Genomic DNA, 17381 nt, shown 5'->3' with positions numbered 1-17381 from the left:
CGGTATATTTCTCGTCGACGTTTGCTTTTAAAAAAATTTCAATGACAATGTTAACGATTTTTCGCATATATTAAATCACATAGCCATATAACTTATACGGCACACAAACATGCAAACGCAAATACACATTCACACTTAATATATCTAATTCATGTAGGCACCTATGCATTTTCTTTTATATCCGACTATCGACCACTGGAGAATTACTGTGTTTTTTCTAGATTATCTCAAACCCACCGATAGTTATTTTATTATCTCTTTTACGTCAGAACGAAGTATTAAAACAAAGTCCTGTTAAAATCTGAGAGCAGATTCCTTTCTTAATCATTCATCAAAATTATTATTTCTAATATTTAAGATCGATTTTTCAAATTCAGTAGAAAACAGTTTAAGTCAAAATCGCTTGAGGTACAAGCTATTACAGGAAAAATAATCTTCATGAGCAGGTTAATGTTTGACATACACATCATATACAGATTCAGTAGCACATTCTATTATACAGTGGTTATTTTATGTTTCCAGGAGAATACTAAATTAAATAAATACTAATATACTAAATTAGATAAAAATTTGGAATACACGTTTCATAGGGACTTTTGTATTTTTTGTTTTTTTTTTTAAATGCTATATTTTTAATTTTATTATATAAAAATATTAAATAAACTGAAGAGTTTCTATATTTCATTTGATATTTAATGATATCGATAACCAAATGGCAGATCAAGTAAATAAACAATCTAATATGGTCAAACGATATCAAATATGGTTATTATTTAAAAATTATAATTGTAATACAGCACTACGTAATAGTATAACCATACATTTAATTGGAAAGGATGGAATTAATAATTAAAAATATGTAAATGCACAGTTTCGTGAATAGAAATCATTCTGTCCTTTTACGCTTTAAGTAATCTAGAAAGTTTTTCTAGTGAAAGACAATTAATAAAGTTGCGCCGCATCTTGTATTCAAGCTACTTCATAAAATTTCGGAGTAATTAATTTGTATTTTCGATTAGAAAGAAGTTGAGTATGCTCACCGTACGGAATCCATGTAGTGGAAAAGACATGTTCTTTAAAACGTAACAAAACAAAAAATTGTTTCTATTTAAAACAAAGTTCTTCCATTGATGAAACATCGTACATTGAATATAGAAATGAATAGATACTGTTCTATCTTATAGAAGTCGAGTAATCTATTTTTGAAGTGAGTTCCAGTCGAAAAATTTAGATCTATCAATATCACAAGCACACGTCTGAACATTTCGAACAACTTCATCGTTTTAGGAAACTTCAATATCTGAATCCCAAAGACAATCGCGAAGTTAGAGTATCGGTATACGTTTGGTTCAAAAGCAATTCGATCGAAGTAGAAGTCATCCAAAATGTGTGAACCAACCCTTCACTCTTCATTCTCTATTGCTTCTCTAATCAACAATATTCTGTCTCCTTTCGAACAATGAATTATAAGGAATATGAAACAAAAGAAAAAATGAATTTCTGTGAAACAACAAATTTCTCCTGCACAATGCAATGACATTACTCACCGTCTTTATTCATTCCCATCTGCAGACATTTCTTCAGACGACACGCCTGACACTGATTTCGGTGAGCTTTATCCACGATGCATCTTCCGGTACCAGCTTGACATCTGAACATAAAATATTGCGCAATATGTAAGAAGGTTTCGGAACGAAAGAACTTACGTAGTACACAGGTATTTCGATAGCCTCGTGTAAAATAAATAAATAAACAATTTTTCACTCTCCTTTAACGTGATCTAACGGTAAGTACAAAATTCGGCAAGTTTTTGAAACGTTTATCGAAAACTCGTTATTAATAACTACTATGGCTTTTTACTGCATCTGAAGTATTTCTTCAAGAACAATAAATCGCCCTAAACGTGATAAACATTCGTTATCTTCCCCTTAATATTTATAACTACTAGTTAAGTCCTCGCTTTACTTGTTAAATTAAAAGAGTCACAACAAATCGTTATGAATAATTTATTCTTCAACTTTTTTGAAATTGTTCACTTTAAGTATGTCACCTAAAAGCGTGATTCGTTTCGTGCAAATAAAGTGTAAGATACGGTAAACAAGCGAATACAGACAGAAATTTCAATAACAACAATTGTAAAGTCATTGAATATATCTACCGTTTCCTTATATTATAATTTAAAAAATTATGCTGATATTATCCTGCTTCACTAAAGTGTCCCATTTATAAATATTACCCACGGCAATGTCATAATTTTATGAAAAATAAATAAAGTACACTTTATAAAAGTCAGCGAGATAATATGTAGTTATAGAAACAGGTCAGTGGCGCTCGGGGCTGGGAAAATTTAAAATAATTTGATGTAAAATAGTAAATTATTTAGAAATACTATTTCGTAAAATGTTTAAGTCACAAGAAAGTACTGTTTATTACTTACAGTTACTATTTCAAGAACAGAAAATAATGACCTGAACATATTTTGCAACTAACACTTGCTATCTTCTATTCGAATAATATTTAAATAATAATTATTATAATAAATAGTGATAATAATTAATTATAATAATATTAACACCTCAATGAAATTAATTAGAAGACAGTAAGTTCGAAAAGTGTGTTCTCTTTTTAAGTAAACAAAGTAAATCAGTAACTTATACAAAATCACTCTTCTACAGTGTTTCCAGTTATTTATACAAAAAGTGAACGTTTGATGCTATCGATAATTTCAGTCACTGACAAATAATATAAAAATCTTTCGTTATTGACAAAAGTACACGATGCTATAAGAAGCTAGAAGAGGAAACCTCTTATTTGCAATACTATTTAGAATACACTTATAATAGACAATCGATCCTTCCAATAGTACCAAGCAGAAATTGAATGGTTATTTAATTTTCATTTATATGGTGTTCGAAACAAAATTATTTTGATCGTAACACCTCTGTGCTGATTCAAAAATTTCGTTGAGAGAGATTTTCTTTCCCAACGAGATTGATCGATCATCGACGATGACGTTTCATCGACGACCGTAGCGACTTGGCGTCTGTTGTCCCTTCTGGAGAGACGACGAATTTCGAACGCACTTGCCGGAAATCCTGGCTGCGCACTCAGGAGTTGGCGTTAAATTCGATTACTTTCATTGTTGGACTAACCCGGTTATCCCTTCAGGCTGACTAACGTAAAGAGGCGACCGTTCGAGGTCACGTACCTTCTTATCCCTCTTAATTTCATCCAATCCCGCGGTAGCCTCGTGGTACTCTCTTTCTCAGGGCTTAAATCCCTTTTCTCTTTCCTGTTCCTCAATTCCGTCGTGCAGCGTTTGACGTGGAAATTATCAAATAAGCTACACACGCAATTTCCTGTATTTCATTGTTTCAACTCATATTTACTTAACGCTTATTTAACATTATCGCGTCACCTATATCTGAATAAGCGGATTATTTATCCAGATTCGAGAATCAATTTTAATGGCAATTTATTATACCTTCGAAAGAGTAATCGACGACATGCAACAGAGCTTTCCAATTTTAACTTCATTGCGCAATGTTACTTTAATGTTATTAACTTTTTGAGGTTATTAGTGTGACAGTTAAAGTATTAAAGAAATTATCTGATTCAAATCTTTTCCTTCAAATACTTCTGTTTCAAAAAATTTTTTGATGATCGTGTTATTATCAAGTATAGGTAAGAGATAAAGCGAGTAGAGTAAAAACGAGTCTCTGCTAGTGCTGGTCAATATGTCTAACATCACTGTAAAATGTTTGATCTCTTCCTGTATATGTTGCGAGATAATTTCTTTGAATTATAGATTTGTAAATGAACCATTTCGTGTTTGGAAGTGTTATGTCAAAACGGGGGAAGCAGTATCCTAGGATTTTTCACTAGTCTTTACACTGTTCATCGTTATGAATTATTTGCATGTAGATTCTTAAATTGCAACAGAACTTGTAAATTGGTGAGATCCAACTGTATTTTTATTTTTCGTTTAAGATGAAAATACTTTCAATTCGTAAAGGTCTTTAACTCGAATAATTCTTGTAAAAGGATGTAAGAAAGTGCGAATCTGCGTAAATTTCAGTCTACTAATCATACTTATTGTTAGGTTGTCGAAAATGTAACGGGAGGAAAATATTCGTTCTTTTAATACACATATTTTCGTGTACTTTACTATTTAATACTGTGACTGCCAAATCTGGAAACCTCGAAAATGTTAGAAAATGGCGAAATGCGTCAGAATGAAATTAACCCCTATTCATCCCTTGTGTCAATTCGACTCACTTATTAATGATTCCAAATAAATAATATGTTCTACATCTTCATTAATTACTTACAAGTAACACTAATAATCTCATTCTTAACTTATTTTACACTAGATTATGAAACCAGTCAAAATGTCTGGTTTGTGATTAATTATTCTATATTTCTTGATATTATAAAAACTTCTCTATCAGGAATTTATAGATATAATCAAGTATGCATTATCATAAAAATCCGTGGGAAATTTTAATAAAACCAAACTTGTCATTGTTACCAAACAACATAGATGAGAAATAAGATTTAATGTACCAACCTAATAAATTCATTTCGTTTTCGCTCGTTGCATCAACTTCCTTACATTGTCATGCTACGCTACAATCAGTTTTTGGATGGAAAAGATATTCTATACGCGAGAATTTACGTGATGGCTCTCGACTTGATGTGAATTTAACCCTGTATTATTTACAGTATGTACAGAACAAACCATTGAGAGAGTCGTTTTTGAAATACGTACTTCTTGCTCAGTAATAGAGAAAGCGTGCGAATGCAATGAAGAAGAATGTGAATTATTTAGAGAGAATATTGTATTTAACACAAACCGTTCCATTGTTGATGAAATGATCGTTCTGACAATTCTTATTTCACAATCAATGCAATTACAACGATAGATCCACCAGAAATCGTTAAATAAATTTATTCACTCATACGCACATGAATATAAAAATTGTAAGAAATGAAAAAAACCCAATCTTGTAGATTCGTTAAGGCAATCGATGCTGATCACTAGACTGTGGATTTTATGTATTGATAACAAAATCAAGGAGACTACAAATTCTTGAGAAGACTTAATAAAAGTGACTTAATGTCAACATGTCGTTTTTAATCAATTAAAACTATTGAAGAATGGAATAACTTTCTATTTGGTTTCTGCTTGTATGTCGTGATTCACGTAAACAATTTTCATTTTGCATAAACATCTGCAGCCTATTGATCATTTACAAGAACGGTTAGTATCAAAGAAAAATGATTGATCCTCCATGATATAAATCTCAGTCATATAACAAACTAGCAGTATACTTTCGGTAAACAACGTGTTAATTTTTGGTCTCTAGACGACCAAGTCATCGACGATCAGTCGATAATGCATAACAGCTCAAAGAGTTACCGATCAAGGAAGGAGAAAGGTAGAAAGAAAGAAAGAAAGAGTTGGATCGGGAAAGCAGTAATTTCAAAGTAATAGCTCGAGGCTCGATCGGTCGTCGACGCCGGGCGATCGAATCGATCCCCGAGGCTCCGTTAGCACGATTTTAACTAACGTCAGTCACAAGGAGGCGGCTGGATGCAGTCGCGCGATGAAAGGACGCCACACCATCCTGGAACTATCTTGTCCTCAGGCGGTTGAGTACGAAGGGCATCGAAGGGCACCGGAGGGTGGCTGCGTGCTGTCTTGCCAGCAGGGTTCCACTCGCAAATTGATTTGCGTTCACACCCCAGCGAGCCTCGCCGGAGCTGGTGGCCCGCCGGGGTGTCCCGGTGCAACGCGAAGGGATACATCGCCCCCGGCATTCACCCTTCAGAACCACATCATACATTTATTTACGCATCTCTCTATTCCTCGACCGGCCGGCATTGTTTGGTTCATTGAGTTACCGGAAACATGTGCTGCCTGTTATCACGCCCGTCGATCGCGGCTACGGATGATTCAATGACTTGACGCGCCTGCAATCAAGCAGTCGAGGCGCACAGTGTGCTGAAATCGTCGAAACACGGGCTTCGTTCGTAGCATTGTTATGCATCCACTATTTATTGTGACGATTTCGAGATCGTAGAATCTCGTATGAGAAATATAACTGTATCATCGTATGAAATATAACTGACTACATGGTAGCATACCCTTTTTTGTGTCTAAGGTTTGTTGCGTTTTAAATGTGTTACTGAAATATAATTATATATTACGTAGAAACGTAAATGTTAAAATAGCTAATTCAATATTTCTGGAAAATAGACTTATGTCTCATTTTCAGAATAATCGGTTCGTTTGTAATAGAAATGAATCTGTAAAATTTCAACAACTTTATATAGTGAAAAATGTGACATTAGGTTCAGGATTAAGTAACGATTTATAGCAATACATCTTTTACGTAAAATTACGATCCAAGAAACGTATCAAAATGTATCTACTGTAATGTATTATATTATACATATATAACTGTATAACTGATAGTGAATTGATTATCAGAATCGGAGTCTATGGCCCAAAAAACTTACAAAAATGTTTTTCTTATAGCGTTTAATACTACTAATTTCATAAGTATCTATCATATGTTATTAGGATAATATACATCTTTCATTGTCCCTCAGTAATGTTTAGACTAGTAATCTTATCATAAAGAATTTTAAAGTGAGCTTTCATCGCTTCGTAATTAATTTTCACCAAATCGTTCACTATGAAACGATATTATAAGGATAACGTGAGTTGAAAATGGCAGTATTTTGATAATATATTTATTGCTATAAATATTGAATGAATTGAGTCTTGGTAGAAAAGAATTCGTTGTTCTTCATAAGGTACCAATGATCTCTGTTATGTTACTGATACATTAAAGTTGAAGTCTAATAAATTAATGACACTAAATGGACTAATTGTAATGTATTAATTCACTGAATATATCTGTCGTTGGATGGAAGAGTACTATGTATCACATGTTTTCTCTTTCAAAATATTAGATTACGGATTTTAAGCACTTTTATCAAAAATGTGTAAATCAACTGCAAAGCAGTAAAAGAAAATTTTAAGAATTTGAAAATACTGTAGTGTTATTTTTAACCCATTAAAGTTACTAATAAGAGCGATTAACAGTTGTATTGATCCTGCATCTTGCAATTAATGGAGAGAATTTATATTTTTCATAAACATCCGCAGTCTAACAATCACTAATTCTTCGTAATAGTAGTTTTTCTTTATTTTCTTGTACATATCGAATTGGTGTCTGTATCTTTTCTAATAGTTACGTAAATTTTATATTTTAAAAGGCAATTCGTGTATAAACTTTAATTTCTTGAAATCATGAGATGCGGCGCTTTTATTTAAAGTCACAGACATAAAGAAAAAAATTTAATGAAAGCATAATGACGATTGTAACGGAAATAAAGTTTTATTTATTAGAAATAAATCTGTCTTAAAATGAAGATAAATACGCAGAAATAAGTTACTGAAGATGTAATAATCTCGCGTGTGGCAGAAGCGAAGTTTTAACTGAGCGATTTATTTGCACAGATTTATCCTGTCTATGGAAGAAAAGATAATCTCGCGAGTAGAAGAAAAGAATAAGCCGTATTGTGGATCAGATTACGTGTCATATTCTCTAGAATCCAGAGTGAAATACGCCATTGATGTCCTATTGGATAGACACTTGTTTATCTATCATAGCGAGAAGAGCTGATTCATTGCGCGCGAAATTCAAGTGTGGCCCGATGGGAATTGATGCAAACTCTCGACACAATCTGCACCATGCACGATCTATTTAATTGCATCTAACCGATCCGTGAAGTTGGACTGTAATCCGACGATTATGGTCGATGCGCCGCCGCGGCGCATCACGTCGGGACGCATCTGTCGCGATCCGTTCCCCTCTACGAATAATTGGTTATCTGTGCGAAGGCTCTTCACTTTTTACCGCATTACGGCCAGCCGACAAGAGTTGCTGGTACAGAATAAAGAACCTTTCCAACTAGATTCGATACAATGCAATGTCTTGTTCCTTTTCCCATACTTAACATACTAGAAGAACGAATTGCGTTTTTAGTTACTGTAAATGAGCCGCTTATATTGAAAGTGGCTTAAATCCATTTATTTTAAAAATCGGATATTTAAGGATTCTGTGTTTTAATAAATTTAAAAACATTGGCCACTAATAACATAGTAGTATAACGATTTTGTGTTTCTGAGGTTAGACAGATAACTATTAAAATAGGTAGCTCGAAGATTTTGGAGAATAGACTTTGACCGATTTTAGAATAAATGGCTTAAATGTTCGGTGAGCCACGAAAGCGTTTGTTGAATAAGAATGTTTAAAGGCAGATATATTTCTAATAGTCGCATAAGTATTACTTTCACGAAAAGTAGAAACAGAGGATTATAATTAATTATAAAAATAACACTATTTATACTCTTGGTTCAAATTCATTAATTGGAATCCGTACGAAATACAGATATGTATTTTTGATACATTAATACGGAAATTATGTTACAATCTTAATAATGTTAACATTACGACATTAGTTTTATATACATATAGAATACCCTATATAATATATAGGATATTATATACCCTACGAAATTACATAGTTTTTTCCTCATCTAACGCTTGAAAAAAAAGGACCATTTCTCAATTTCCTCATTACTGTTGACAAAATTAACACACGAGGTGTTTTCATCAATTCAATCGTTGTAAAATAAAGAATCTGAAACGCTGCTGGAAATTAGTGTTACTGCATTCCAGCTTTATCGATGTGAGGCAATACTACAAAACTACATCGATTTTTCATAATTAAAAATTGATTTTTTCGATCAAACGAACAATATAATATAACTAATCATTTGAATAATCAATTTGCGGCTGTCAAGAAATCCGACGTTTCATATTACACAGGTATGATAAATACATTAGAACCTGAATAATTTAATCGCCGTTGTCACTAAATACGTTCCACACGTAATCAGTTCAATCTAAGGCAATCCAATATGCAAAACGATTTGCTGTACAAATCAATATCAGCAACCAAGTAACTGTTCTGTTATCCGAAGATACATGTTGCACTACATAGCCTGGATAATCTCGATTGCACTGTAATTACAATGCAGTTGCATAGCCACGAGATAATTAAAGAAGTCGCTTCTAGCTCCCTAGGAGGTAGCAGTCTGCACCTTCAATTAGATCGAAATTTGTCAGCGTATCCTGTTATGGCGTTTAATGTCAAACTGGCCAGCCAGTGTGGCGCCATGTGGTCCAAGTCGAGTAGGCTCATCGTAATACCAGGCAACAATGCGGAACGGCATAATGTTGAACCCTGGAGGACCTATCCACCTAACCCGACGGCTCGGTGTGCGCACCGGCATACTATTACCATCCCCTGGGAACGGCCATCCATCTCCATCGGATCCCTCTCAACCCGGAATCGCTGTCTGATACGCTCGATCCGTTTTACGCCGGGCCACATACGCGCCTGGCTGTGTTCCTGACAGTGTGCGTGCATCCCTTTGACTACGTACGTGACTATCGATAACAGACGCCATAGGTGTGCGCGTTAAGCCTGCCGAGGAGATACACGATTCGATATACAAACTATTAACCCCCATGCGCGCTCTTTGAAAAATAAATGTTGCTGGAGCCGCCGGTCGCTTTGCATGCGTGACCGGCGTGCAAACCGCGCACGACAACACCCTGCATTCTTCTTTCCACTCCGTTCAGATATTTCGAAGTCTCCGTATCTCGGATACCATTGGGAATTCCGCAGGCAAGGGTAGGAGTACCGTAAGAATTACTTCAGTTTTAGGACAATTGATGGACCTTTTGTGAAGTATATTGTATACATGACTATTCGAATGACTGAGTATATGGCTGAATGGTATAAGAGTATCCGCATGACTAAGTATATGTCTAATGGTATAAGAGTATCTTGTGGCTGATATTGTGTGTAAGTGTGTCTAAAATTTCTCATTCTAAAGCCCGTGGCGCATTTGTTAAAACACTTTCTTGCATTTATATAGTTGCGACGCCGAGTTCGAATACAATTCATCAACCATTGTGTTTGCAGCTCAAATTTGTTCTGTGCTTTTTACGGGACAAGCTGTGGACCAATTTCTTTCAATTTTTGCGTTTCCAACGGTATTGTTTGTGCCGATTTCTAATGGATTTGTGTCCATGAAACTCATGGTAACTGGTAATTAAGCACGGGTGTTACTGAAATAATCGTCACAGATAACATCATTTTTATCGGCTTTGGATTTGACCGACAATGACTTTGCTCGGTAATAGTTTTTATCGAGAACAACGCTGTTCGATGATCAAATTAGACAATTACATAACTCTACGTTACACACTAACCCGGGAAGCAATCATTTCTGATTATAATTATTTTAACATTATTATAAGATTTAAAGTCATGGTATAGTAGGTCATTGAATTTGTCTCGACACCAGTTATAGAGTTATAAAGTAAAAAATGTATAAGGTGTCTCAAAATTATGGTACTTCCGGGAAATAGGAGGGAGGAGGGGGGGGGGGTTTGCATTTACTGGTATTTGATGAAACTTTTATGTAAATGAAGTCCGATGTCCACTACTTTTAATCAATTCCTTTGCAAGCATTTTCAAAGTTCAAATTGATGAAATTTAAACATTTTCTCTAACTGCGATAAAAAATTCTTATGAAACGCATGAATAATTGAAATATAGTTAACATGTATCACACAGTTCGCTTTGGATATTTTGTAGAGAATAATAAAAACATTTAGTTTTTGCCTCCATTTGAAGATTTTCTCTTTATAACTTTATATCAGCTCACAGAGTTGTCCGAAATACATATTTTGGATTTTGAAGATTCAATAGGGTCTCACTTCAACGGAAGAAAAAACATTTTCTAATATAAAATTGGAAAAATTAATTTTTTACGACAAATTCCTTGACTACTGTGTTTCCATTCAGTTTCCGTCTGTCTTTTGTCGGACAAAGTCGTTATTGGATAAATATGAAGTCGATGAAATGTTGTTGGTGAAAACAGTATCGAGGAAATCTGTGTTGAAGATTTCAGTGCGACTTATTAAATATAATGGGTTTAAAGGACGACTTGTAAACAAATCAATAGTTTTTGGAATATTACTATAAAATCGAACAGAAATTCAAAAAGCTGCGTTAGAAATCAAGTAAAACAAACAAATTCATGCTGACTATATTCTTCAATTACCGTAATGCTGCAGTCAATAAACAATTTTATATGAATGTCCTGGGTAAACTGCAGATTTTTATGTAAAATAAAAATTATTGCACTCACTTATAAGTAACAGAAACAAAATACAAACGTATTACTTCTTTTAATAATTTTAATATATAATATCAAGAAGGTATTAATGCTTGCACCTTTGTCTAATATATTTAGGGCATTTAGAAGGCATTTGCATGAAAATATTCGGCAGAAGCGATCGGACTTGTGCAACGACAATTCTTGGATTTTACGACAGGATAATGCACCGTCGCACACGTCGATCTCGGTACGCCAATTTTTCAGCAACAAACGTTATCGACCAACCACAATTATTGATCTTCTACAGCGAAAACAATGTTAGTCTTTGAAATTTCTTTGTTCTCAACACGGAGGTTTCCCTGGATATAAAATTTGATAATGACATATAACTTTACATCTCGTAACCTTAATGTTACTGAATGTTTCCTATAAATGTCTTTCTTTTCACGCTATCATTATGTACGAAAGAAATATTATAGATGAATGTAGGAATACACCCTTAGGAATTGAACACCTTCGCAATAAGCAGACTATATGAGTAAGTATAAAACAGGACAGTGAAGATACGAGAAGAATTTAAGAATGTTACATTATTTTAAAGTCATTGAATCTGGTGAAAGAAGAAATATATTTGTGCTCGTTATGTTTTTTACTGATGTGATGGTGTTTTGTATGATGTGAAAAAGTACGAGTGTTCCTAATGTGCAGTTGTTGTTAATATTCCCTGGTGTAAAGACGTCCGTTATGTTATCGATTTCCTGTCTACATTTTTGAGCACTGTATTACATTAAATATTTGTAAAACTCTGTGTTTATTTATTACTCAAAATAAAATGGGTAGAGCATATGAAAGTCCATGTGCATATTCTAGGATATTTTCTTCACAAATTCACACAAGCAAATGAGAATGACCTATAACAAAATACGTCTTTGAATACGAGTGTTTTTGAACAAACACCAGGTAGTAAAACACGATGTTCCAAAATAAGTACATGCTCGTACTTCACTATTTTAGACATATTATCTTTTTTTACTATTAAATAAATATTTCACAATTCATTACGTTATCTAGTATTACCTAACGAACCCTGGTATAAATATTGGGTAAAAACACCTTCCCGTTGTAATAAAATTCTTAATAATTTTACACCCGTTAAAAAGTGTTCCATAATAGGCGTTTTTACTTTAACCCTCGCCGTACCGTGTCTGTGCTTTTCCGGACCCAGAGCTCAAGGCCCGATTTGATCATTTGTTACTTGATGCCGTCTGCTGTTTGTTAGAAAAAGTACGGTAAGATAAAATTAACAAGAAGAACGGTAATAATAACAATGATAATAATAACAAGAAAATTTTAGTTGAAAATGTTTGTATTTATGAGGACCCAATCATAGGTCTTGATTTGAACGCCCAACTGCTGGTACTGCGAGGATTAATGCGCAAAATTTCTATTTCTCGTAAAAATCCGCAATTTAGCAATAAGAAATCACAGTCTGATATTGAAGTTTAATTATTAGAGCATTTAAATCGATGAATATTTGGAACTCACCTGTATATTAGCTTCCGACGGACGCTCCTCTTGAAGAAGCCGCTGCACCCATTACAAGCCAGGATACCGTAATGTTTCCCGGAGCTCGTGTCGTCGCAAACAACACATGTCAAACCAAGACTACGGGGTGGTTTGCTGCCGTGTTGCGGTCGCTGTTGCTGCTGTTGTTGCTGCTGCTGTTGCTGGTGCTGTTGCTGCTGCTGCACTTGTCCGAGTAAATGAGGATGGCCATTCCCGAGAGCAGTTAAATACGGTGACCTCGCCAGCGGGAAATCCGTTGGTATCCCTCTGCAGAGTGGTACCGAACACTCCTGAACGGACCTCGAGGCATAAGGATCGTGACTCGAGGTCGATCCTGTTGCCCCTATAGGACTGTATCGTTCTGGTAATCCTGGGGAGATTACGCTGCTCTCTCCCGAGTCTAGAAGCAAATGGTTTTTCTGTAAGCTTTCCCTGCTCGACACATTCGTCTGAACGAGTCGCAGACAAATTCTGAACTACACTGTCGCAAAAAAATGATTTATCGCTTATAAAACGAGTTAACTTGTCCTTTTTTTAATAAAAACATCGAATAATAGGATTAGCTCATGTCACGAGTGAAAACAGAACAAACTAATTGCAAATTATTTTGCGAACTAATTGTAATCCGTTTTCTCTTTTGTTTAGCACAGTAGACTCAGTTCAGGCTCGGGGAATATTTGTGAATGATAAATACATGTCTTTTTTAAATATTTAATAACATCTCTGAAGTTATGAGTATCAATGAAAGGGCAATTAACTTAACATGGTATTTTCTTAATATTTACTACTTTCTTAAACAACCAAACTCTAAATACGATAAATTTATAATGTTTTGTAACAATGATTGAGTTTAATTTGTTCAAGCTTCCTACGATTTGTATTATAACGTACACTTGAATAAAGAGATTTATCAAAAAGGTTTTCGTAGAAACATTTTTATAATTCAATAACCGTTAGGAAAGAAATCAAGAACCGGTCATTTTACTGGTTTGACAGTTCTAGTGTTAAATAACATATCAATATAAACAAAATTTGTCGAACTTAAAAAGTTCGAATATAAGTAGTTTTTGCTTTCCAATTTAAATTAAACATCAGTTTTCGAAATTGCAGTATTATAATAACAAAGAATGTTAAATACGTGTCTACGATTTTCTTATAATTTTTCGAATCAAGGACAAATAAAAAATTTTTTCGTCAGATATTTTGCTTGAATATTTTTTATTCACAATTTCAAAGGAGTTAGTACGGTGGAAAATTGTTTTCGAAGAGAATTTTGTTACTTTGCAATAGGGGAGATTTATTTTCTTTTTTATTATTTTCGGATAATCGAAGTATAATGTTTCTGCGATAGAATTTGATTTATCGTTTTCGATCAGCTGGCGGGTCTCAATCCGTTAATCCGAGGAATCTTTCCCGTGCATTCGTATGGCCAATCCCGAACCGTATATAGCACATAGCACAATCTCTATTCTTGATTGATCCCCATAGGGCGGAGCCAGTGGACACAGCGATCGCGCATAAAATAATTACACGCTCACGGGGAACGTTATGGATTACCATGGAGAATTTACCAGTCGGTTGGCTAGTGTTTGTGGGATTTGTGACTGATTCACAATCACCTTCAACGTCCTCTGATTATTTATCAATGGTTATTGGCAAAAGACGATTACTTAATTCAGATACAGATAGTATATCTATATTTTTTAAGATGTTTGCGTTTAAGTAATAAAACATACTGCTACTTAACATACTACGAGAAAAATGGAACTATTAATTACTTCATTTAACTTATAGAAAGTTGAATCACTAAAATAATGTTTAAAAATTGCATTTATATTATTATACATGAAAATATCCTAAACAAAGAATAATTACAAAAGATTGTGCTATTAATCAGTTAATTTGATTTATAGAAAGTTGAAGTATTTAAATAATAGCTAAGATTGTATCGATCTTATTACGCATATGTTAATATTTAAGATAAAAGACATTTAAAGAAAATTCAAGTATTTAATTAGACAAAGACTAAAATTATATTGACGTTATTATACATTGAATTAGTATATATTTATATATTAAAAAAGTATGAAATAATTTGATGTCCAACATAAATATAAATATCAATCAAAGTTCAGTGTACTGTAAGTAGAAGTTTATTCCAGTGAAAGGAAAAATATGAATGATACATATTTTTTGGAGGTAGCACAGTTCGAATTACTAGCTCTCCGTTCCTAAGGGACAGGCGATATCTTTTTCGTATCCCTCAAGGCTTACCGACTGAATCGCGAGGGCAAACAGTATTTACATTGAGAAATGAGTTCGTAAAAACCACAGAAAGTAAAAGTGAGTCAACATAAATATTTATGCCTTCGAACAAGAACACGAGAGCAGGAGGGAGGTTAGAAGATTCCATCACGAGAAATACCGAGTGGCTCTCGTTTCATTACCGACCTTAATTGGCGGATTTACTTTTGATATTTCACGTCGATGTAATAACTGTCGGGAGCCTTTATCAAATGATAGAAAATTTTTATTCGAATCTTGTCAATCTTAACACGATTCATAATTTCAGAAGTTTAATTTAAATTTTGCATAATAATTAAAATGTGATTATTTTTTAGTTACAGAAAATATTTTCATACTTGGATCTAACTCCATAACAACAGCATTCGCGCGAAACATAGACTGTTAATAGCATTAACATTATTATATTAATTTGTTAACATTAACATAACAATATTATAATATAAATGCGTAAATAGAAAATTACAAAGCATTATTTATAACTATATAGTATACGTTGTACTGAGTTAATGGGGCACAACTTTTCCTTATACGGCCAGCGTTATTTATTAAACATATTTATTAAAAGAAATTATTGTATTGAATTATAGAAACTTTGAGAATATGCTCTAACAATATGCATGATGTCTCGAAGTTAAGGTAATAAAACTTTGCCAGTATATTTTATCAATAGAACTATTTATAGACACAGAGACCCTCTATAAAAAATATTACGACAAAAATATTCCACGACCGGCAGTGACAGAGTTGACGTATGACAATGTATTAATAGATTTCCTTGTATGTTCGTTCAAACCAGATTTATAAACTGAAATCCCGAAATCTAATCAATACATATAAATAAATACTTGGACGATAGCACATACGTGAATTTAGTCCAATTATAGTGCATGACATAATAAAAGAATATTTCATCAATCTAATTTCGCTTTCGTATTTAATACTTTCCCCAAAATTTTCTCCGAAGATATATCGATTTATGCATTAACATTTCTAGAACATTCACAGAGACATTTTGTTAAGGAGCTCCCTGTATCAAGAGTATCTCTTTAATTTTTTATTTCCACTTTTATCATATCGTGAAGTTAGCTGACAATAAATGAAGGAACTGTAATAGTATCAATCGAACAAGCATAAAATCCACTAAAAGGTAGTTTCATTTAAAAATTGATTCAAAAGTGATTTATTAAAAATCAGTGCCTAAATTTGTTTCTTCATGAATCTTATTCATTTTTTGTCAAGATTGCGATTGACAAGAATGTGTGTAGAATAAAAATGAATTTATCCCAACGTCATATAATTATACCTTTTACCTTGACGCTGTCATAAAAATAAATGTTTCCGATAGACAAGATAGTATTCTCAATTTTTCGAAAAGCATTTCGAGTTTCAATGAAAAATCGGCATTATTAGTCTGATAGTCTTTTTCGTATCCAAGATCAGCAGTTTCTTCGAATATCATTCAAAAGCGATAGCAATTTCGTTAATATTACAACTAATCATTTGGATTATTATAATGTAAATATTATTATTTATTATCCAAACTAAAATGATCAAATTTCATTTACAACTCGGTCATTGAACAACCTCTTGGTAGATTCCCAGTAAATACATGTAGCGTTAAGAAGTAACAGGGTAACGATAGATCGTTATCCCGAGCCTAGAAAAGGGGTCGATTATACAATATTAACCATGATAGATTGTAATCAGAAAACGAGTGTAATTAATTGGAAAATAAATGTGATAGACAAGTACCTGCCGCTAACTACATTAATTGGAAGATGGAAGTGCAAAGAGATCGGAGACCGGCGAACATCTGCGTGATCAACGAAATGTGATTTTGCTCCTCCACTCGGGTTTATTAGTCACGCTGCCAACCCCGACGAGCCGCGAGATCTCCCTGGAATCGTATTTGTCGACTACCTCGTACCCGATCGAAAACTCGTTCCGGTCTCGTTAATGCCACGGGGTCAGATAGGATCCGCTCGAATTACCATACGAATCGACAACAGGTCGATACAGGGTTAGGGTCCTGCATGTAACCCACTGCAAAATAATTTAACTGTGTCCTAGTCCACGGACTTATTTAAAACTGATCCGGCCCCCGAGCGTCCCCTCAAAAGAAATTGCCAGTCTGCCGATTTTACGCTGTTATAATTAGACTCCGAGTTTTACACGTTTGTTACAAAAATGTGTGCTACCGAAACGCGGAGCGACCGACGCCGAAAGAATT

The 17381-nt window shown here is 34.0% G+C and overlaps 1 protein-coding gene across 1 annotated transcript in view; it reads right to left on the bottom strand.

Moving 5' to 3' along the window:
• The window catches only part of LOC144475988 (photoreceptor-specific nuclear receptor), a 51835-nt gene that overhangs the window by 27072 nt on the left and 7382 nt on the right, over positions 1-17381 (bottom strand). Inside the window, exons 2-4 of the mRNA XM_078192479.1 lie at positions 12824-13244; positions 1548-1651; positions 1041-1073 (exon numbers count right to left, since the gene is read on the bottom strand). Of these exons, the coding sequence (XP_078048605.1) occupies positions 1041-1073; positions 1548-1651; positions 12824-13244 (558 nt within the window). The remainder of the gene's footprint in view (positions 1-1040; positions 1074-1547; positions 1652-12823; positions 13245-17381) is intronic.

The sequence above is a fragment of the Augochlora pura genome, chromosome 10, assembly GCF_028453695.1.
Source record: "Augochlora pura isolate Apur16 chromosome 10, APUR_v2.2.1, whole genome shotgun sequence".
Classification (NCBI taxonomy): domain Eukaryota; kingdom Metazoa; phylum Arthropoda; class Insecta; order Hymenoptera; family Halictidae; genus Augochlora; species Augochlora pura.
Note: the sequence above shows the minus strand (reverse complement) of the source record. Positions and strands in the feature narration are given on the sequence as shown.